Source organism: Muscardinus avellanarius (assembly GCF_963383645.1).
Source record: "Muscardinus avellanarius genome assembly, chromosome: 3".
Classification (NCBI taxonomy): Eukaryota; Metazoa; Chordata; class Mammalia; order Rodentia; family Gliridae; genus Muscardinus; species Muscardinus avellanarius.
Window position 1 is genome coordinate 143,634,129 of NC_137788.1, and position 23,402 is coordinate 143,657,530.

The 23,402-nt window shown below is 40.5% G+C and overlaps 1 protein-coding gene across 1 annotated transcript in view; it reads right to left on the minus strand.

The window, feature by feature from the left end:
* The window catches only part of LOC308259452 (5-formyltetrahydrofolate cyclo-ligase), a gene marked incomplete at both ends in the record, with an annotated part of 70,237 nt that extends 47,155 nt beyond the window's left edge, over positions 1-23,082 (minus strand). The window contains 2 exons of the mRNA XM_080690470.1: positions 13,648-13,909; positions 22,966-23,082. Of these exons, the coding sequence (XP_080546596.1) occupies positions 13,648-13,909; positions 22,966-23,082 (379 nt within the window). The remainder of the gene's footprint in view (positions 1-13,647; positions 13,910-22,965) is intronic.
* Positions 23,083-23,402: the final 320 nt, after the last annotated feature.

Here is a 23,402-nt window from a genome sequence, read left to right on the forward strand (position 1 = left end):
CCTGGCTTCCTCATCTTTCCTTTATGTCTCCTTATTTCTACCATGCTATCTAAGGAAAAGTACATTAACTTAAGAAATCTAAAGAGTCTTCTGAAGGAACAATATTTATGCCAACTCGTAAGCATGATCAATATTGCAACAGGCAGAGAAAGAAGACGGTCGTTCAAGCTGAGGGAAGATAGTACGCAAAGGCAAGGGGACCCTCCCAAAAGCAGGAGGAAAATTTTAAAAATACCTCTTTTCCTCATTTTTGAATCTTACTACAGAATCTAAGCTTATTTTCTGATGAAGGCAATTTTCAAGTGGTACAATTAAACACTCTAGCTGAGTTAAGGTCAGTTTGGAAAGTGTGACGGGTAAGGAGGTCACTCAAATAACCCACACCAGAAAATCTGACTCCAGTATTTGCCAAAGTCATTGAAGGCAAAGGCCAAATTTTATTTACTGGCATAATTTCCTTGAAACCAACTTTTGTCCTGATTTTTCAATGGAGAAAATTCCCTATCTCACTTTTCTGGAAAAAAAAAAAGAACATGTTATATATGGCTCATTTTATTTCTACTGCTTCTCTGAATTGGATATATACAGAAACATATAAACCCAATAGACAATTTAATGTCTCAATTAAAGGTGTTAAAATAAAATGGAATTGGAAGATCAGTTTAAATGCCTGAAGTTCTACATGTAGAAAATCTTAAGTCACCTGGGTTAGTTCTTTTAAAGATACTTAAGTGTTCAATAGCACATTCAATGAATCATTATGGCTGAATAGAACATTTAGCGGGCTAACCATCTTGGCAAGAATAACAGGCCATAACCCCTAAGGAAGTATCTTTTAATCTAAATGGCCTGGGAGTTAACAAGAAGTAAATTACCACTTTCTGAAATGAGGATATATTCTTAAGTTGCTGCTGCAAAAGATAAAATAGATAACTCTGGAACAGGTCCAAGGAAGCCTATCATGAGTGCACTTAGCTTCAAATGAAAGGCCCTGTTATAAAGGAAAGCCCTAGCTGTATTTCCAGTGTATTTAGCTGAGTACATAATGACAAAAAAAAAAAAAAGCGTAAGTTCATGACCAGTGTATTTTTAGATAATTGTGACTAAGTGCAAATTCTTCCTTGGGAAAATATAACAGAGTTCTCACACATACAACTACCAAGGGCACCTGTTCAGTGAGTGATGGTTCTGATGCAGTAGGCTGTCAGGAGAGAGGAGGAAAACTCAGGCAGCGAAGAAATCTTAATGAATGGGGTGCTAAGAAAAGAGATAGCACTTCAGAGGGCACTGGGGTGGGAAACAGGAGAGCCGGGTGTCCTCCCACTTTCACTGTCAGCTCCTGTGTCCTTGGGGAAGTCGTGTGACTTCTCTGGCTGCAGTTACACATCTATAAAGGAGGAAGGTGGATGTGCAGGGCCAGCGAGGTTTGCTCTACCTTCCACGGTGCCCGGATCTGGAGCCAATGGTCTCACCTGTCCAGAGAAGGAAGTCACCTAAAACTCCTGCCATGGCAGATGGAATAGGCAAAAGCACGTTCCCAAATAACAATTGCTTTGATTTCTTTTTAGTGAGGATAACTGATTTTAAAAGTTCAAATATAATCAATGACGGGGATTTCTGATGAGCAAAAGAAACACATGTCAAAGCATTAGAAACACCACATCCCGGCTACACCATGTAAGATCTACTACAGCTACTTATTTCTTGGCTTCATAAAAATTAAACAAAAAAAAATTCCCATGAGCATGTGACAATCATCGGTGTGGTACTAGTGTTCAAATCTCCACAGGCTGGACTGAGAATGCTGTAATGACCCAGCAGTTGTTACCGTCTAATTTCATGTTCAGACTCAGGAAGCAACACAGACCTTCAGTCTCAGAGTTATTACATATATTCAGCATAGTAAAAAGGAGACATGGCGGGTCCATCATCTTCATCTCATTGGGGTCTGTCGTTTGCAAGCGCCACAGAATGAGTAAGTCACCTGGAAAGAGAGGAAAGGCAGCCTCCCATTTTCCACCAAACTTTGATGCTGTACTGGTCCCACAGACCCAAGGCCTACGTGTCAACTCCTGGTTCCCCATCCAGGCACAGCAGCAGCACCAGCAGACAGGCAGGTATACACTCCACATTTATCTCAACTCGATGGCTTCCCAAAACCAGTGTTAGGAGAAGGGTATTTCTCCAGGCAGGCCTGACTCAATCCAGGACCGATGCTAAGGATTTACTCACAAATGCCAAATAAAAATGCAACAGCATCTATAAAACAACTAATTCTGCTATCTTAAATGTCCCTATGTACATGCTTATAATTTTTAAATCTAGGTTTTCTTTCGTGGCTATTCAGTACTAATCGCTTATTCATTTGCATAAGCATTCTTTGAACTCATAATAAACATCGTCTTCACCTCAAGAAATTTCTATTGAAAGTATACAGCACAAAGCTCATGATGCCAAGGATGCGATGACTTACAGGGTCTCTGTTCCTATAGAAACTAGTTCTACCAGCAAAGAGAAGAGATATACTCCTGAGAAGAATTAATAAAACATAAGGATATATGTGAAATGCCCAGTATGTAAGAATTAGAGAAGAAAGAAATTAGTATATTGGGGGCAGCCAGGGAAAAAACTGACTGCTTATTATTAATAATAATTATTATTAATAATAACTGATCTCTGTGACATGACAGACTGCACTAGGCACTTTATCCACATCATTCATGCTTCATTCTAACAACTATCCCCAATTATTATTATTATGATTATCCCAAATTTCATAACAGTGTAGATAACTTGTACAAAAATGTATGTGAAGAAAATTAATATGACTAGGAAACAAATATGAAGTTTATTTCAATGAAACAAATATGAAGAATCAAAACTGATAGCTGGATAAAGCGTTACACACCTGTAATCCTTGTACTTGGGAGGCTGAGACAGGGGATCACAAGTTCAAGGCCAGTCCCGCAACTTTGTGAGACTGAAAAGTAAAAAGAGCTGGGGGGTATAACTCAATAATAGAGTACCCCTGGGTTCAATCCCCAGTACCAACAAAACATATCTATTGACAAAGGAGAGCTGCAATTAAAAAGAGACATATAATTAAAAACATTAAGGAAAACTCTCACAATACTAGATAACTGGACAGGTGGAAAAGAGGCAAGAATAATCCCATGTTCACAAACTGACTACTAACAGGAACGGGGGGGAAAAACACAAACAGAATGATAAGAAGGAATCGAATCTGTGTTGAGATTAAGGCCCAGTGGGACATATCCGTGGTCAACAGAAGCCAAGCAGGAGAGCACAAAGGACACAGCCCTGTGATCTGCCAGCGAAAGTGTCCATGAGAACGGCAGGTGAGTTAATCCACAACAGCGGGGACAATGTCTACACCATCCCCTGCTGATTTCTTATCACACGTCTCATAGACAGGGGGTCGGAAACACTTTCTGAATAAAGAATTTTGACCCAATCCAAATGTTGTCAGTCTGTCCTCGTGGATATGAAGACTTTGATCAAACACCTTGATGAGATCCATACCCACTGTCTTTATTATATTCTTGTAGATGTCATAAAGCCCTCGTAAAGAAAGAAATGAAGTATAAAAGAATCTCATGCAAATTACTTTCTGTGTAACAATCCTGACCTTCTCAAAAGTGCTGCTCTTAATCAACCTAGAAGGGTACATTCAAAACTGTCCCTAGCCGGGCGTGGTGGCGCACGCGTGCAATCCCAGCATTCAGGAGGCTGAGACTGGAGGATGACGGTTCGTGGACAGCCTCAGCTACTTAGTGAGGCCCTCCGCAACTTAGTGAGACCCTGTTTCAAAATAAAGAATAAAAACAATAGGGCTGGGGGTGTAGCTCAGAGGTCAAATGCCCCTGGGTTCCATCCCCAGACACGGGGGGAAAAAAAAAGAGAGAAAGAGAGAAAGGCAGATTGACTCCAAAAGACACTAATCCCGTCAGAGCTGCAGCTAGTTTTCTGTGTACTGTTCAGTTTCTGGGCTAACACAATTCCATTTTTGGTTAAGCCAGTTTGAATTAGACTATGTCCTTGCAATGAAATGGTTTCTGGCTCATCTAATTGCCCAATAAGCCCTCGCTTTGAAGATAAATTCAGTAGAGAGACAGCCTTCTATTTCATTTACTAATTAGCTTATTTTTTCTATATACATAAAATAAGAATACTTTGTCTGAAATTTTTCAAAACTAAAAAGTTCACTTTTCTCCAAACCAACATGAGCAAACCAGAAAGATAAACAGACTACAAGGACTACACCGAGGACAATCTGAGCTCAGATCGGCTTGTTCCGAACATTGTGAATCTAGATTTATGCTTTAGCACTGAAATTCCCACATTCTAAGCTGCAACTGCACAGTGCAGAGTGTGATATTAGGAGATAATATATAGCAAAGACTGCCTACTCAAACAAATCCACAAACAGCTTTGGGGGGCACCCAGATTGCAGTTCCAAGAAACTAAGGTATAATTCTCTATTCTTTTGCAACTCAGATCACCAGTATCTGTCAAGAAAAGCACATGGGGGAAAAGCCACTGACATCATAAATACAGAATATATAAGTACTATGAAGGAGAAACAACTAAACAACCAGTTTTGGGAGTAGACTTTTTACTATTCATGACCAATCTCCAAACTTCTGTTTTCTATGTTTTGTTTGTTTGTTTGTTTGTTTGTTTTCGCTACTGAGGATGGAACCCAGGGGCATTCTACATCCAGGTGACACTCCCAGCCCTATGTTTTATTCTTTATTTTGAAACAGGGTCTCACTGAGTTGCAAAGGCACCTCACTAAGTAGTTGAGGTTGTCCGCAAACTGTGATCCTCCAGTCTCAGTCTCCCAAATGCTGGGATTACAAGCATGCACCACCATATCAGGCTTCTGTTTTCTATGTTTTCAATATTCAGTGAATTTGCATGTGACATTTACATTTGAAATATACTACAAATTTATATTTGTTTTATCAGTATTCAATTTCTATCTCCCTAGCTACAGTATGGGTCCCTGGAGGTCCCAGACCTTATCTTTAAAGACCTAAAACAGTGTCTAACGCAAATCAAATACTGAAGAAATGTCTTGTGGAAATTTATCGAAACAAGAACATTTGGCTAGCAAAGAGCTTATCATGTAATAAATAATTCTGCTTCCTTGCTTAAAAATAGTAAACTGGGAGTGGTGGTGCACACTTGTAATCCCAGCATTCTGGAGGGAGGCTGAGACGGGGATTGCGATTCGCGGACAGCCTCAGCTACTTAGTGAGGCCCTCCGCAACTTAGTGAGACCCTGTTTCAAAATAAAGAATAAAAATTATGGCAGTGGGTGTAGCTTGGAGGTCGAATGCCCCTGGGTTCCATCCCCAGACCTGCAGAAAAAAAAAATAGTAGTAACCACTTATTGAATAGCTTCTATGTGCTGTTTCAAAACCATACACGGGCTTGGAGGCAAGATGAAGACTAGGGGAAGCAACATATCTCAGTTGCTGTGAAACTCAGAACTCAATCACTGTGAAGGCAGCTTCCTGGCAAGAGAAAAGGGCAGGGAAAAACTGAACAAAGCAGCAAAATATTGAGCCACGATGGAACAAAAGCTAGAAGACAGAACATAGGAAAGCAAAGTACCACACGTGCCTCATCTGGGGAATGGACCAGCCAGTGGCCAGCCACACCATCTTGGCCTGACTACTGCCAGGACTGCTAGCACTGTGGCTTCTAGAGACCCCCAGCTAAGATCAACAACATGATGTGAGATAAGCAGCTGCAAATCTTTAACATCATAACCAGTCAGCACCTCACTCCATGCTCAAAAGAGATCAACTGCCTAGATGACCAGCCAGAACTTGTGGCAGCAGCAGCTCAGCCCAACTCTCCATCCAGAGATCCAGAGTGGTGCTGGTAAGTTAACTACCCACCTCAGCAAAAGACTTCCCAGCCCAATAATTATGCTATCAGGAATAACAAGTATGATGTCAGACAAATTAGACTTTAGCCCTAAGCTTATCAGGGACTAGAGTGGGCCTGAGACTTTTCGGTTTACCCCTGTGAAGATTGGGTTGGAGGCTACTGTCAGACACAGCAGAGGCTCGGGAAAGGTCCAGAGGCCCTTGCAGGGCCTCCAGAGATTGTCACAGGACATTCAGTTGTGGCACCTGGAAAGAAATCAGACCAACCCAACACTCTCTCAAGAAACTCAGAGCCCCCACGATTCATTGGACACCAACCACTTGTGTAGGCAGAGAGGGATGCAGGCTTAGGGTCTGTGGAAAGCACAGAGCCCCAATGGCATCTGTTGCCTGCATAGGCAGAGAGAGACACAGGGACAGGCCCTGTAGAGAGCTCAAAGACCCAGGCATGCAGTATGGGAGGCACCAATGGCACTCAGCGCCTGCACTGACAGAGAAAGGTACCAGGCCAGGGTCCCAATCATTGCAGGAGACCCAAAAGTGGGGCTGCAAGCTGACTTCACTGCTATAGGTTAGGGAGCAAATGAGAACACTTGTAACATGCTTGAGAACCTATTACAGTGAGTAGAAATTAAACGACTGAAAGTATGCACACAGATCCAGGAGGACTGCAAAGGCCAAATCTGCTCTATACTTATATATTTGTAGGGGTTTTTATGTGGTTGTTTTGTTCTTTGCTTTTTTTGTGATTATTTGTTTCCTCTCTTCCCCATCCCTTTTACAAGCTGCTTCTTTCTTTCCTATCTACTCTCTTCTCTCCATCCCTTTTTTATTCTTTTGTCTTGTAATAAATTCATTTCAAATGACTAGACTCTCTACCCTGGCTACTAGAATCCTCCTATATATTCATTATCTGTAATTTCTACCCCATATTACCTTACTACACTCAAACTCTCATTCTACATGATCCTATCCTATACTTTACCTGATTCCTGCACCCATTACTCTGGCTTCTCCCTCCTCACTCAATCTTCACCATTTAATACAATGCACCTTGTCCTGGTATATACCAGATAACACCTCTAAATCTCTACTGCTAAAATTGGACCAGAGAAGTGTACCACCAGAAAGGACTCTCAGACACTAAGGACAAACTAACCACAGCTGACAGAAGCAACTGCCCAACAGCCCACATAGGGCACAAATTGTTCTGCTCTGAGCTGACTCCCTAAAACAGAAGTGACAGACAGTACCCCAAACCTTAACACCTGGAACCCATAAACATCACCACTGCAGCAGGCAGAAGGAGCCCCAGAGTAAATGCAACTCAGTACTGATGATCTGCAGACAGAACAACAGTGAGGTGATAGGGGACACAGTTTTCAAGGTCAGTATCAAAGGGTGATTAATATACAACAAAGAACAGAGAATACCCATATAGTAGAGGCTATTCAATTATAAGGCATACCTAGTGGTAAATATCTACCTCCACAATAAGATACTATTAAGAAAGAAAAAAGTAGACATAGGAAACCTACAGAGAGAAAGCTATCAAAAGCAACAAAGATATAAACTTAAAAAACCGGAAATCATGAGAAGAATAAACAGCAAAGAAACAATGAGCTCCCACAATCCTATAATAACAAAACCCGCCAATATAGAATTACAGAGATTATCAGAAAGACAATTCAGAACTTTAATAGTAGAAATGATACAGGATTTCCAAAAACAATTCATAGAGAGAGCCTGAAAGAAATGAAGGAACAAAAAACCAATATGACACCCTGAACAAGAATCAAAAAGAAGCCTTGAAGGAAGTGAAGAATGTAATAATTGAAGTGAAGGCATCAATACAAACTATAACAGTAGACTAGACCACGTGGAAAATAGAATCTCACCTTCAGAAGATGACCATTCCAAAAATGAATGCATAGTATATAATTTAGAAAAAACAATTTGACAGCATGAATTGGACATTGAAGAGATACAAGCCAATTTTAAAAGAGCTAACCTAAGAATAACAGGCATAGAATAGGTAATAGAATTTGAACCGAAAAGACCTAATAATCTTTTCAGAAAAGTAATATCCAAAATTTTCCAAAAATAGAAAAAGAGGTATAGAAACTCCATTAGATACAATCAGAGAAAAGGTTCACCATGCCACATAATAATCAAAATGACTAACATAAAGGCCAAGGAGAGAGTCTTAAAGGCAACAAAAATAAGAGATCAAGTGACATTCAGAGGTAAACCAGTAAGAATAACTCCAAACATCCCAAACGAAGTTATGAAATCCAGAAGGGCCTGGAGTACCATATTCCAAACTCTGAAAGAAAACAACTTGCAGCCAAGAATATCCTAACCACAAAAAATATCTCTCAAATTCAACAGAGAAATAAAAATATTCCATGACAAACAGAAGCTGAAAGAATTTATGACTTCCAATTCAGCACTAGAGAAAATACTCAAAGAGATTAATTACAAAGAAGAATTAATAAATAAATGCCAGAACCTAAGAAACAATAATTTCCACCAAACAACCAAGCAAAGAAGAACAAATACTACCTCACACAGAACTTAACTCAAAATGTTAAAAATTAAAAATCATCTCTCAATAATCATGATGAATATAAATGCCCTCAATTCCCCAATAAAAAGACATAAAGTGGCAAAATGGATCTAAATCAAGAATCCATCTATAGTCTGCCTAAAAAACACAATTTAGAAGATAGTCACAAACTAAAGGTGAAGGGCTATAGCAAGTTAATCCATGCTAATGGAACTTAAAGACAAGGAAAAGTAGCAATTATGATATCAGACAAATTAGACTTTAGGCCTAAGCTTATCAGAACAGACAAAGCAGGTCATTTTTATTTGTAAAATGAACAATTCAGCAAGAAGAAATAATAATAGTTAACATTTATGTACCAAACATAAATACAGCCACTTTCATAAAACAAACTCTTCAGAACATTAAATCAAACATAGAGCCCAATACAATAATACTGGAAGATTTCAACACACCTCTCACACCACTAGATTGATCTTCTAGACAAAAGGTCCGTAAGGATGACTCAGACCTAAAGAACATCATAAAACAAATGGACCTATTAGACACATACAGAATATTCTACACAACTACTGCTGAATTCTCATTTTTCTCAGCTGCTCATGGAATTTTCTCCAAAATAGACCACATCCTGGGCCACAAAGCAAGCACTAGCAAATTCAAAAAATGTGACATAATCCCCTGAGTCTTTTCAGACCACAATAAAATGAAACTAGAAATCAACTATAAGAAAACTCAGAGTGACCACAAAAACACATGGAGACTGAACACCATACTGCTGAATAAGGAATGGGTCCTAGAAGAATTAAGGAGAGAAATTTAAAAATTTCTATAAACAAACAAATATAGAAACACAACATATAAAAACCTCTGGGATACCTTGAAGGCAGTATTAAGAAGAAAATTCAAAGCACTAAGTGCTCACATAAGAAGAACAGAAAATCACCAAAAAATAATAATAATCTAATGATACACTTCAAAGCCCTTGAAAAACAGAAACAGTCTAACCCCAAAGCCAGTAGAAGATGGAAAATTATTAAAATCAGAGCATTTTAAAAAACTCCAGCACCCTTCATGCTAAAAGCACTGCAGAGAATCAGAACAGAAGAAATATAACTCAACATCATAAAGGCAATATACAATAGCCCCAAAGTCACCATTATATTAAATGGAGAAAAATTGTGAGAGTTCCCTCTAAAAAAAGAAACAAGACAAAGATGTCCATTATCATGGACATCAGTACCTGAGACTCTAGCCAGAGCAATAAGAGAAGAAAATCAAAGGAGTACAAATAGGAAAAGAAAAACTAAAACTATCCCTATTTGTAGATGACATGATACTATACTTAAAAGACCCAACAACTCAACCAAAAGGTGGATAGAACTGATCAACAAATTCAACAGTGTCTGGATACAAAATCAATCTTAAAAATTCAGAAGCTGCCAGGCGTGGTGGCACACACTTGTAATCCCCACACTTGGGAGGCGGAGACAGGAGGATCATGCAGGTTCGAAGCCAGCCGCACTGGCTTGAGACCCTGTTTCCAAATAAAAATATAAAATAGGTCTGGAAGTGTAGCCCGGAGGTAGAAGGGTTTCCAGGAACCCCAATACCACCAAAAAAAAAAAAAATCCAGAAGCTTTCCTATATGCCAACCATAAATCCACTGAAAAAGAAAATCCAGAAACACTTCCACTCAGGATATCCTCCCCCAAAAAATAAAATACTTAGGAATAACCTAACCAAGGAGGTAAAAGACTTCTACAAGGAAAATTATAAAACATTGAAAAAAGAAAAGAGACCTTAAAAGATGAAAGACCTTCCATGCTCTTGGATTGGCAGAATAAATATCATCAAAAGGGCCTTTCTTCCAAAAGTCATCTAAAGATTCAATGCAATACCCATTAAATTACCAAGGTCATTCTTCATAGACATAGAAATATCAGTCCTCAAATTCATTTGGAACAACAGAAAAAACAGAATAGCCAAAGTAGTTCTGAGCAACAAGAACTGAGCAGGAGGTATCACAATACCTAACTTTAAACTATACTACAAAGCCATGGTAAAAAAAAAATATATATATATATATGGCATGATACTGGCACAAAAACTGACAAAATGGGAGAAAATTTTTGCCAGCAACTCCTCCAATAGAGGGCATATCTAGAATATAAAGAGAACTCAAGAAACTTACCACTCAGAAAACAAATAACTCCATCAAAAATTGGGGCAGTGAACTAAACAGACACTTCACAAAAGAAGAAATTCAAATGGCCAATAAGTATATGAAATATTGTTCAATATCATTAGCAATCAGAGAGATGCAAATCAAAACTACCCTGAGATTTTACCTAAACCCAATTAGAATGGCAATCATTAAAAACATAACAACAAATGCTGGCAAGGTTGTGGAAAAGTAGGAACCCTAGGACGTTGTTGGGGAGATTGCAAATTAATGCAATCACGTTGGCAAACAGTATGTAGGATCCTCAGAAGAATTGGAATGAACCTACCATCTAATCCAGTAATACCACTTCTGGGTATTTACCCCAAATAACAGAAACCAAACTAATGCATGCATATCTGTTCACATCCACACAATTCACAATTGCCAAACTATAGAACCAGCCAAGATGTCCATCAACAGATGAACGGATTATAAAACTACAGGATATGCACACAATGGAAGTTTACTCAGCAATAATAAAGGACAAAATTATGTCATTTGCAGAGAAATGAGTGGAACTGGAGAACATTATGGTAAGTGATATAAGTCAGTCACAAAAAGTAGAATGTCGGGTGCTCTCCCTAATCTGGGGAATCTAGGGGGAAAATGGGACACTGGTAGGCCTCGAGATAAAGAAGGAAAAACCTTAGATGAGTAAAGAAGGCAACTTAACAGAGGGGAATGGGAGGGGGGAGAGGGAAACACTCTAATGCACATGATGTTCATTAACAAACACATCAAAGTCAATCACTAAGCCCAACATGAGAAGGAGGGAGGGGGCAGGGAATGGGGTTGGAATTAGGAAAGGGATAAAGGAGTGATGCTTCTACCATCCTGTACCTACTAATATGTATGATTACAATGCACCAATAAAATAAATAAGTAAATACTATACACAGATGATTAGAACCCCAACTAAGTTAAAAGGCAAGATCGCACTCTTCCTGCTCTTCCCACTGCTGAACCTGAATGAAACTAGATCAAACACATCAAGGCTCAAGGGGACACATTTTAGCTTAACTCAAGCACTACAGAAGGGAAATACCTGTTCTAAATGGAATGAGTTGCCTCCAGAGGAACTAGTGGCTGGAGGAAAGCAAGTAAAATTTCATCAAACAAGCACACTTTGGAGATGATGCAAGCAGTGAATGAGCTGTTCACAGAGTGGACCAGAGCTGGAAACACTCTGGGCTCTTCCCACAGGCCTGACAGTCTAGAGAAGCAACTATTGTATAGTAATGTCAAGGTCAACAACTTCCTGTATTTCCTTATCGTACAAGCCTGAGCTATCCCCAAGATATGCTACATTCACTGTCTCACTGCATCAAAATACTTGCAATCTTTCCCCTTGAAGATATGAAAGAATTTTATAATGTTGACATTCATTTGGTCTACTGATACAGGACACAAAGTATGTATATCTCAGTGTATTTTTGGTGCCTACATATCTCAGCAAATCCCAGGACTGAAAAATATAGAAGTTAAAGTAGCAAAGCAGGTAAACCTTTAATCTTCCCCTCCCTCTCCGTTATATTGATCTTCTAGGGTATGGTGTTAAATTTGAAAGGATGAAATTACGATGAGAATCCATAAAATTGTTCTGGATTGTCTTTGCAATCATTTAAAAATATATACTTCTAAGACAGGTCTAAGGGATTATATTACAAAAAAAAATTCCTTTAGCTTATTTTACTTTCAGCTCTTCCCTTAATAATTATAAAATCACCCAAGCGGATCAACCAGTAGAGAAAGAATAGTGGGACCGGGAAACTGAGATATATTCAGAGTGGCTGGAACTTACACTATGAAGTGGGAGAGAAGAAAGATGTAAAAATGAGCAGGGCCCAGATTAGGAAAAGCCTTGTTAAGGAATGCTTACTTCAAACTCAGGACAGCAGAAAGCCACTGAAAAACTTTAAACAGGGGAGAGAAGTGGTCAGATTGATGTTTTAGAAATCCTGTTTCAATCACTGTGTAGATAGTGGATTAAGAGGGAGGTGAGGATGAAGTCACAGACAAGAGGAACTTATTAGGAAGGTGTTACACTAACCCAGGCAAGAGAAGAAGGCAGCTAGCTGAGACTTGGCCACAGACCGCATGTGAGGCATGACAGAAAGAGAAGAACCAAGGATGATGGAGATTTCTGACATGGCCAATTGGTTGGGTGGTGGTGCCATGCACTGATATGGGCACTTGGTAGAGATGAACACATGGTAATCAGAGTAGAGTGGAGTATGATTTAGCTCAGACCATGTTGTATTTGAGATGCCCATGTGACACACAAGTAGAGATATGTAGAAGGCAGTTAACAGATCTGATCTAGAGACATAAGTGCTCCTTAGCATTAATACTAATACCTTTATTACTCCACAGACATATATATATATATATATGTATATATATATATGTATATATATATATATATACATATATATATATATATATTTTTTTTTTTTGGTAGTACTGGGGTTCCTGGAAGCCCTTCTACCTCCGGGCTACACTCCCAGACCTATTTTTATATTTTTGAAACAGGATCTCTTAAACCAGCACAGCTGGCTTCGAACCTGTGCGATCCTCCTGTCTCTGCCTCCCAAGCGCGGGGATTACAAGCGTGAGCCACCATGCCTGGTCAGACTATATTCTTATTAAATCACAAGAAATGGAAAAATTACCCACAAGATTAGGGCACATGCCCCCAAGAAGGAAATAACACCTTGATAACTTACTATGACAGTTTATACTTCACAACTCACAGATGGTATCACATTCTAAACCAGGAAATTGGGTGTCTTGAAATATATGTGAAACATAAATGTATTTTTACAGGAAAAGCAATTCCTCCTGACCCAAAAAGAACAGGCAGATAAGAGGTCTAAAAAAAACTTGTCAAATCCTAAGATATCAATTCTAACACCAAAAACACTCACCTGTAGACAAAGCATCCTCCCGAACATCACCCTCACCAGGCTGATGAATATTCCAGGATGTTTTCGGAAATAAAGAAATTTCTTCAGGTGATGCTAACTTCACCATATCCATGTGATTGCTGTGGAATTGGTATCGAGGCACAAAGCAGGTTTTGCCTTTTTGGAAAATGTCCCTGATGATCTCCTCTGTCTCAATTTCATCTTGCATGCTCAGAAAGATGGAAATTCTTTTCGAATTTTGATACTGACTGTGGGCAATCACCTAAATGGAAAATGATACCAATTATAATTTCTAAGATTACTCTTTTAAAGACTAGCAACCCCCCTTAAAAGTTTCTCCCTTTTCTCCCAACCTTCTCCAACTTTCTTCACTTTCCACAAGAAAGAGGAGTAGTCTGAAAAGTTAGACAATGCAAAATCCTGAAGCATGACTTTTAGTTCAGGATCCAAGAATTACTTCACCTGATTCCTTTATCCCTCTGGTACACCTACTCTGATAAGTAAAGAATTATTAAAAAGTCAAGCCGGGCATGGTGGCGCATGTTGTAATCCCAGCATTCCGGAGGCCGAGACTGGAGGATCGTGGTTCACAGACAGCCTCAGCTACTTAGTGAGGCCCTTCGCAACTCAGTGAGACCCTGTTTCAAAAATAAAAAAGACTAAAAAATAGGGCTGGGGGTGTAGCTCGGAGATAGAATGCCCCTAAGTTCTATCCCTAGTACCACAAAATGAATAAATAAATAAATAAATAAATAAATAAATAAATAAATAAATAATAAAGCCACTGAGAAGACCAGATGTCTGTCTCAAGAATTCCAGGCTTGAGCCCCACCTGCCCATTTTAGTGGTCTCCAGTCATTTCATGTGCTTCTCCTAGAGTCTTTATTTTATCTATGAACCTTATCTGCCACAAGTTTCTCTACTCTTGGAACTGCTGGTTTCTCTTCTCCTAAAGTCTACCCATTTAAAACCTAACGCAAAGCTGGGCGTGGTGGCGCACGCTTATAATCCCCGCGCTTGGGAGGCGGAGACAGGAGGATCGCGCAGGTTTGAAGCCAGCCGCGCTGACTTAAGAGACCCTGTTTCCAAATAAAAATATAAAAAAAATAGGTCTGGGAGTGTAGCCCGGAGGTAGAAGGGCTTCCAGGAACCCCAGTATCACCAAAAAAAATAAAAATAAAAATAAAATTTTTAAATAAAAATAAAACCTAACTCAAAGCTGGATATGGTGGCACATGCCTGTACTGGATAGGCTGAGACAGGGCAATGGTAGTAGGTTCAAGGCCAGCCTCAGCAACTTAGCAAGACCCTGATGACTTAATGAGACCCTGTATCAAAATAAAAATAATATAGGACTGAGGAGTATAACTTGGAGTTAAAACAGCCTCGGTTCAATCCCCAGTACCAAAAAACAAAAGGCCCAAGTCAAGCCCTAACTTTCTCTGACTTCTGCAGAGCCCTCCATACATTACAGTTGTTATACAACGCAACAATTCAATCTGTATTGTCATGAGTTGACGACTAATTAGCTATATGCCCATTCAAATGTTGTACTCTGAACAAGTCTCTACATTCCCTGAGGCAGAGACCATGCTTTATAATTCTCCATCAGCTCTTCCACCCCCATCCCAGTCTTTTAAAGTGTTCACTAGGATGAGAGGCTATGGAGATCCCAGTGAAAATAAAATCCATATTCAGCTGAATATTCATCAAGCAGAAAGAGGCCGAATTTTGCTTATGACAAAAAAGTTAATCTCGGGAACTTACTTGTTCAGAAATTAGTTCTTAGCTCCCTTTTCTGTTCTCTCATGTCCTCCAAACTAAGAAGAAAAAGGTACTACAAAAGTAGCTCTTGTGAATATGATACAGGTAGGGACAAGTTATTCCTAATAAAACGAGAAAGAGAAAATTTAAGTTGATAGAGCACATCAAATCAGTGCCAAGGAAGTTAACTCCTGTTTCTAAGAAGCTGTACAGCTATCATGAGGCTGGCACAGGGGAAATGTGAAACCCAGACTTAGGGCAAGGCTGGGGCTTTGGGTGTCCAAACATTATTGAGAAAGTTAAATGCCCAGCTGAGGCTGAGGCAGAAGGATGGCAAGTTGGTGGCCAGCTTGGGCAATTTAGTGAGACCCTGTTTCAAAATAAACCAAAAAGGGTGCAGTGGGGAGGGAGATGACAAGGTAGCTCAGTGGTAGAGTGCTAGCCTACCACAAGGCCCTGGGTTCATCCCCCAGGACCACAAATAAGAAGAGATAAAGTCTTTAAAGCAGAATAGAGAAAATCAAGAACTGAATAAGCATAAGAAAGATCAATTAAAATTCAGTGTGAGACTCTGTATTTTCTCTTCTCATTTACATGACATTTGTAAAGAAACACCAAAAAATCCACTAGAGCACTGAGAACAAAAGAACAGATTTGATGAATTCCTCTGAGAGTGAATGAGACAGTATTTACAGACAAAGCAGATGACAGCATTGTGAGAACATGGATGTAGAGGAGACAGAACACATCCCTCCCTTAGCACCCCTACCAGGGTGACTGCTAAAGGCAGAAGAATTATCTAATACAACCTCAATCCTAAGTATGTGTAGACAATAAAGGACAACCAAATATTTTGAAAACCCAAAATACAAAATAAACTAATAAGGTGTAGGGGGAGAAAGCAGTGGGACACTGAGATAATTCAGAGAAAAGAAAAGTTTCCTTTGAATTAGTAGTCTCAGACAAACTCAAAAAGATAACTGTATCCATAAAACATCAACAGATTGTTAATGGGAAAGACGTAATCAGAGATCGAAGAAATAATGATTAAATGTGATTAGCAAAATGAAAAAAAATTAGGAGAAAGCATTAGACAGGGAAGGAAGACAAAAACAGAAAAAATGAGAAAAAGATGTTAAGGGAAGCTCAATCTAGGATATTATTATCTGATTACAAAGAATTCAAGAAAGGCAAAAAAGAAAAGGATCAAAGATATAATAAGTAAACTGAATGGAAGCCATAGGTAATGAGCAGAATGAAAACATAATTTTAAGTTTAGAATTCAGACAGGTGTGGTGGAGCACGCTTGTAATCCCAGTACGTGGGAGGCTGAGACAGGAAGATCAAAAGTTTGTGGCCAGTCTCAGCTACTTAGTGAGACCCTCTGCAACTTAGTGAGACCTTGTCCCAAAATAAAAGGTAAACTTAGAATTCAATCAAATATAATGATAAAATATTTTAATGTATAAAGTTTCTAAAAAGTTACATATACACACCAATTTTTTTTTTTGTACTGAGGATTGAACCCAGGGTGGTCCTACCTCCAAGCTACACCCCCATCCCTTTCTTTTTTTTTTTTAATTTTAGATCTGAGTTGCTGAGTGTCTCACTAAATTGCTGAGGTTGGCCTCAAACCTGTGATCTTCCTGTCTTAGCCTCCCAAGTACTGGGATTATAAGCAAGCACCACCGTGTCTGGCCCCCTAATATTTTAAGAAAAGTACTTGAGGAATACTGTAATAAAAAAAAAAAGAAAATATACAAGAGAGAAAGAAACAATTCTAACTCAGAAGAGTAAGAAGAAACCCCAAGGCAAGAGCTAGGCAATGAAACAGAAGGCAACCAGACCAAAAGAAAGTGGGGACTGGGATGCCTTGAGAAAGAGAGAGGAAAATAATTAATTAATTAATTAATTTAAAGAAAAAGAGCCAGGCATGGTGGCGCACACTTATAATCCCAGTACTTGGGAAGCTGAAACAGGAAGATCTGAGTCCGCGGCCAGCCTCAGCTACTTAGTGAGGCCCTCTGCAACTTAGTAAGACCCTGTTTCAAAAATAAAGAATTTAAAAAAAAAAAGAGAGTGGATAAAATTTAACAAACAACATGAAAAAGAATCTGCTGACGCCAGGCATGGTGGTGCACGCTTGTAATCCCCGCGCTTGGGAGGCTGAGACAGGAGGATCGAGCTGGTTTGGAGCCAGCCTCACTGGCTTAAGAGACCCCGTTTCCAAATAAAAATATAAAATAGGTCTGGGAGTGTAGCCCGGAGGTAGAAGGGCTTCCAGGAACACCAGTATCACCAAAAAAAAAAAAAAAAAAAGAATCTGCTGATAACATAAAGTTATATTCTTTTTGCCAAAAAATAAAAATAAAGGCAATCAAAAGCTTTTGGAAAAATATAGGGCTAAATTAGATACATGCTCTCCATAGGAACAAAGCAATACATGGCATGAGTTGAAGCAACTGTAGGATAAAAGACCAGAGAATATATTTAGTACTGTCACTGAAACAATCCTCTCCTAGCCACACATATCTAGTGAGCTAAAATTATATATTTTTCCTTATATATTCAATCATGCAACTTGGTTCTACAGTAAATACAATCTATGGAACCAAAATTCTGTAAATACTATCGATTGGAATTCAGGTTTGGAAGGGATATACAGTAAGTGCTCAGTAGACTCATTATAGTTACAAAACAGGTTTTGGGGGGAGGGATTGTTCGTTTTTAATTTTTTGTGGTACTGAGGATTGAACCCAGGGTCTCTGAGCTACCCCTAAGCCCTATTTTATTTGAGACAGTTCTCACTAAGTTGCTACGGCTGGTCACAAACCTGTGATCCTCTATCTCAGCCTCCCAAGTACTGGGATTTCAGGCAAGCACCACTATGCTCAGCTATAAAACAGAATTTAAATGTAAAACTTGGCCAAATGTGGTGGTGCACACCTGTAATCCCAGTACATGGAAGGCTGAGACAGGAGGATTACAGGTTCAAAGCCAGCCTCAGCTACATAGTGAGACCCTCCACAACTTAGTGAAAGCCTGTTTCCACATAAAGAATAAAAAAATAGGGCTTGGGGGTGTAGCTCGGAAGTAGAACAACCCTGAGTTCAACCCCAAGTACTGCAAAAATTTTTTTAAAATAAACAGATATAAAACTTGACAATATCACAATATAAGTATCATAAACTGATAGAACGGAAAACAAATAGGGAAGCACTAATTTTTTATCTTATTTAGCGATTCAAGACATGGCATAGAGCTGAATGTCTTTCTCATACATTATTTTGCTGATAAATTTCCAATTTTTTTTTTTGTATGTGTTATACTGGGGATGGAACCCGGGGCATTCTACCTCCAAGCTACACTCCCAGCCCTATTTTTTATTCTTTATTTTGAAACAGGGTCTCACTGAGTTGCAAAGGGCCGCACAAAGTAGCTGAGGCTGTCCTTGAACCGCGATCCTCCTGTCTCAGCCTCCCGAATGCTGGGATTACAAATTGTGCCACCACGCCCGGCTTTCAAATTATTTAAAAGGTGCTATGCTGAGCTGGGCATAGTAACATATTCCTGTAATCCCAGTACTTGGGAGGCCGGGACAGGACAATCGCAGGTTTAAGGCCAGCCTCAGCAACTTAGCAAGACCCTCAGTAACCTAGTGAGACCCTGTTTCAAAATAATAAAAGGTCAAGAAGGTAGCTCAAAGATAGAAAGGCCCTGGGTTCAATTCCCAGTGTAAAAGAAAAATAAAACAAACTTTACTGAGTATTTCAGTATATTAAAAAAAAAATCACAATCTTACACAGTCATGCTTCAGGTCATAATTCACTGATTGGTCATACAATGAGTTGTAAGTTACAATCTATGTTTTTAAATGAAATATAAGTTCATTTATTATAGGAAGAATTGTAAAACATTTGCTTTGTGTGTTTGTATGAGATAAAATGCATTATTACTGAGGGTCATGGATCTTAATTTTCTCTCTCCTCCTTTGACCCTGGCTCTTAGTTGCCATTCTATTGCTGCTAGCTACTCTGCCTCTATATAGCTATTATTCCCAACTGGAGTGTATGGATTCTAATCTTTTACAGACACTATTCAGGAGGGTAAACAGAAGGATCCCATGAGGTCAGGGGTTCAAAGCCAGCCTGGGACTGGCGGCATAGCCAAGACTCCATTAAAAATAAAAAATTAAAAATTAAAAAATTAAAACTTCCATGAACAAAGAGCTAAGCAACTTATTTTCTCTAGGCCCCTTCATAATCTGCTCTAGCTCCTACATTATTTGTTATGCTTAGTAATGTTAAACACCACTATCTCAAAAATATATGAGTCTCTATCGAGAGCCATCTTAGAACTGCACACAGATTTAACGTCTTGGACCAGCACAAGCTAAGTACATAGTACTGGCCGGATGGGATTTGTCCAAAAGTGGACGGATTCCAAGTAAACTGATGGAATCGATAAGATGGTGGTACGTGATGCCATTCGCAGTAATGTTTAACCCTTCCTTCCTCTAAGCTTGTCACATGACTGCCTCGCTGTCCTTCCCTATCTCAACCTGTGACAACTGGCTGACTTCTGTGTTTAATCATCTTTTATGATGCCTTGTTTAAACTTTCTACCAAAGAAAAGTGCTGGCTTCAGGAGGACAGGAGATTCGAGCTATCTCCTCTCCAACCACCCCAAATGTCAAGTACCAAATATATTAATTTTCTCTAAGTTATGTATTTGACTCAAGAGACTTCCATGTGAGAGGCTTCTCATCAGCAGCAGTTTTCTGTGGTAAGTCTATGTAGCCAGTAACATCCACTACAAGTCCCCTCTCCTTCTAGTACTCTCTAACCTCGATCCAATCAGTTGCTGGGTCCTATTATTCTCAATGCACAATCTCCCCAACATATACTTCCTAAAAGAACTACCAAAAATGTGTAAAGCACTGAATATAACCCTTCACACATAACTTTAACTCTCACAATGGGGCTTTGTAACTATAATTGGATATAATTTCATTTTATAGTTAAAGAACAAGAGGTTCAGTGAGATGAGGAGATTCGTCCAACATTATTAACAGTAAAAAAAAAAAAAAAAAAAAAAAGTTACATCTGTATAGTCCCAAAGTCCATGCTGAATAGACTGTGCCACAGGGCATGGAGGCTCAAGATTTTGTAGTCCTAGTACCAGGGAGGCTGAGACAGGAGAATCAAAGATTCCAGGCCAGCATGCAGTAATTAGCAAATCCCTGTGTTCAAACTTAAAAATAAAAGACAGATCGGGTTTAATCTCTAGTACCACAAAAAAAACTCCCTATCCCTCCCTCCCTCCCTCCCTTTCTCTCTCTATCTCTCTCTCTCTCTCTCTCTCTCTCACACACACACACACACACACACACACACACACACACACACACACAGCCCTCTCTTGCCTAAATATCCCTGCAAATGTTCCCCCACCCCATCTTTCAAACTGGAAAGTTTATGTCAAATGTTTTCCTATAGAAAGCTTCTAAATCCTCCTCTCTGAGCTTATTTCCACAACATTGGTGCTTACCTTTCACATATTCTGCATTTGCTTTGCATTTTTTATTCACTTTGCGTTTTTTATGCACTAACTGTTCTCTTAGAGTCTCTGCTCCTCTAAGACAACAAGCATTACCTTTTGTATTCCCACAACCCAGTACGTAACAAAAGCATAGATGTTTAATATATTTGAATAAATCAGTTAAGTTTTAAACTAAATTCTATACTCTCTGCACTTACTAAAGCACTTAGAAATGCTTTCCTCATAATTGCCAAAATTCTTTGATTTGAATGAAAAACATCTGTAGAGATGACTCATGCACACCTACCATGTAAAAAAAGAGGAGGTGTGAAATGAGTATTGTTTTGCTGCTTTACCCCACAGGAAACTTGAATTTGAAAAATTAATGTGTGCAGTATTGGAAAATTGCTTTGGTATTAATTTCAAAAATGTAAAAAGTAGTCAGGGCCTGGATGCTGTGCAGGCACTCAGGCAGGGAGGGGAGGCAGCTGTTACAGTGCAGAGTTCCCCTCTCCCTTTGCCCTTCATCCTAATGATTAACCTATAGTAAAGCCTTAGAGACAAAGCCTTTAGCCCTAAAAATGTATAGAGGCAATCAGTGCCTCTGTTTACCTCCTCTCCTCTATGACCTGGCCTGGGTGTAGGAAAGGTAAACTCCATTGGTTTTGAAGCACCCTTAGTTAATGAGCAAATAATACTGCCCAATACAATGGAGGCAAAGGCCTGGTAGATTCTTAACCCCTGCACTTAGTGTGTACTGCCCGGAGACAAAGAGGTAGCACCTGGCTAAGGAATAAGTTACCAGCCCATTGCCTTGGTAACGCCGATAAGATACCAATACAAAATCTATTTAAAGGCTGGGGGTCCCAGAGTTCCATTTTCAGGCTCTCCAGCGTGCATGTAGCATGCTATTTTCCCTTTTTTTTTTCTCTATTTCCTACTGATTCTGTAATAGAGATTTGTTAAAGCTGCACCAAGCTGCCTATTCGTTTTTCCTATTCAACAAACTTTAGTTGAATAAGAAAAAGAGCCCTGCCACCATTTAAACTGTAACAAGTGGATGATAAAAACAGGGGTAAGAGCAACATAAAATTTCTTAGAGCTGCTAGTACATTTACACATGGGACATTGAATTTTTTTCCTCTGGTTCAATAAAAACTAGTCTCTCAAATATTTTTAGAACCCACCTTCACAACAACAAAAAATGACTTCTTTTTTGCGGGTCTGGGGATGGAAACCAAGGATAGTTGACCTCCAAGCTACATCCCCTTCCCCATTTTTTATTCTTTCTTTTGAAAAAGGGTCTCACTAAATTGCAGAAAGTCTCACTAAGTAGCTGAGGCTGTCCGCGAACCTTGATCCTCCAGTCTCAGCCTCCAGAATGCTGGTATTAACAAGCTTGTGCCACGACGCCCGGCTATGTTCACCTCCTCTTGAGAGAAGCATGGGATTGGAGGCACCAAGACACAGCCCCGGCACTCCACATACACGTCTCCAGCCTTTCGTGGGTCTACATCATCTTAAGGCATTCCTCAGACAAGGAATTGCTTAGGTCTCAGGTCACTTTCCTGACCTGCCGGGACCCTTCCCAGCTCATTCTCCTGAAACTCACCGAGGGCACCAGCGCCCTCCACCGGGACTTCCGGTTCTCACCGTGCATTCGGCACCCCCTTCACCTCCAACACCACAAATGCCATCTACCCTAACTAACCGCCCTCCCAGAGAGAAGTCTAGCGCCCGCACCCTCGCTCAGCCTCCCCACTCCACCGCTCAGCAGCCCCTCCTCCCGCCCATGGCAGCCACGGTCCCCATCAGAGGCCCGCAGGAGACGTGCGCGCCGCAGGGGCGGGGCGGCGTGCGCGCTCCAGGGGACTGCGTGCGCCCGAGGGGCCGTGCGCGTGCGCGTGCGCGCCAGGGAACTGCGCCTGCGCCTGCGCCTGCGCCTGCGCAGATCCACCGGCGCGCAGAGAGGCGCTGCTTGGCGGCGATTCCGGGCTTCTCGCTGTCTCGCACCTTCTGGGTCAGCAGGCGGGACTGGCGCAGCCGCTCCTCGGCGCTTATGGCTCGCAGACGCTGCTTCAGTTCGGCTCGCAGGCTCCGCTTGGCGCCGCTCGCGGCCGCCGCCGCCATCGCCCCAATGCCACCCCGGGGCTCGGCCCCTGTGCCCCTGCCGCTCGTCGATCGATCGGCCAACCTAGGGCGATGGAGCTGGGCGGGGCGAGCACACACACCCCTCTCGCTTCCGGACGACGGGCCCTGGCGCCCTACGCCCCCTGCAGGCCGCCTGGAGAACAGCCTAGGACGAGTTAGCGAGGGGTGCTTGGGGTTGGTGCTCCGGAGCCACAAAGTGGCCCAGCACCCGCAACCGCGGCACCTAAGCCGAGCAGGTGGTACTACAATTGCAAGGGATGCCCCAAAGGCAGCCTACAAACTGATTTGGTACAAACTCG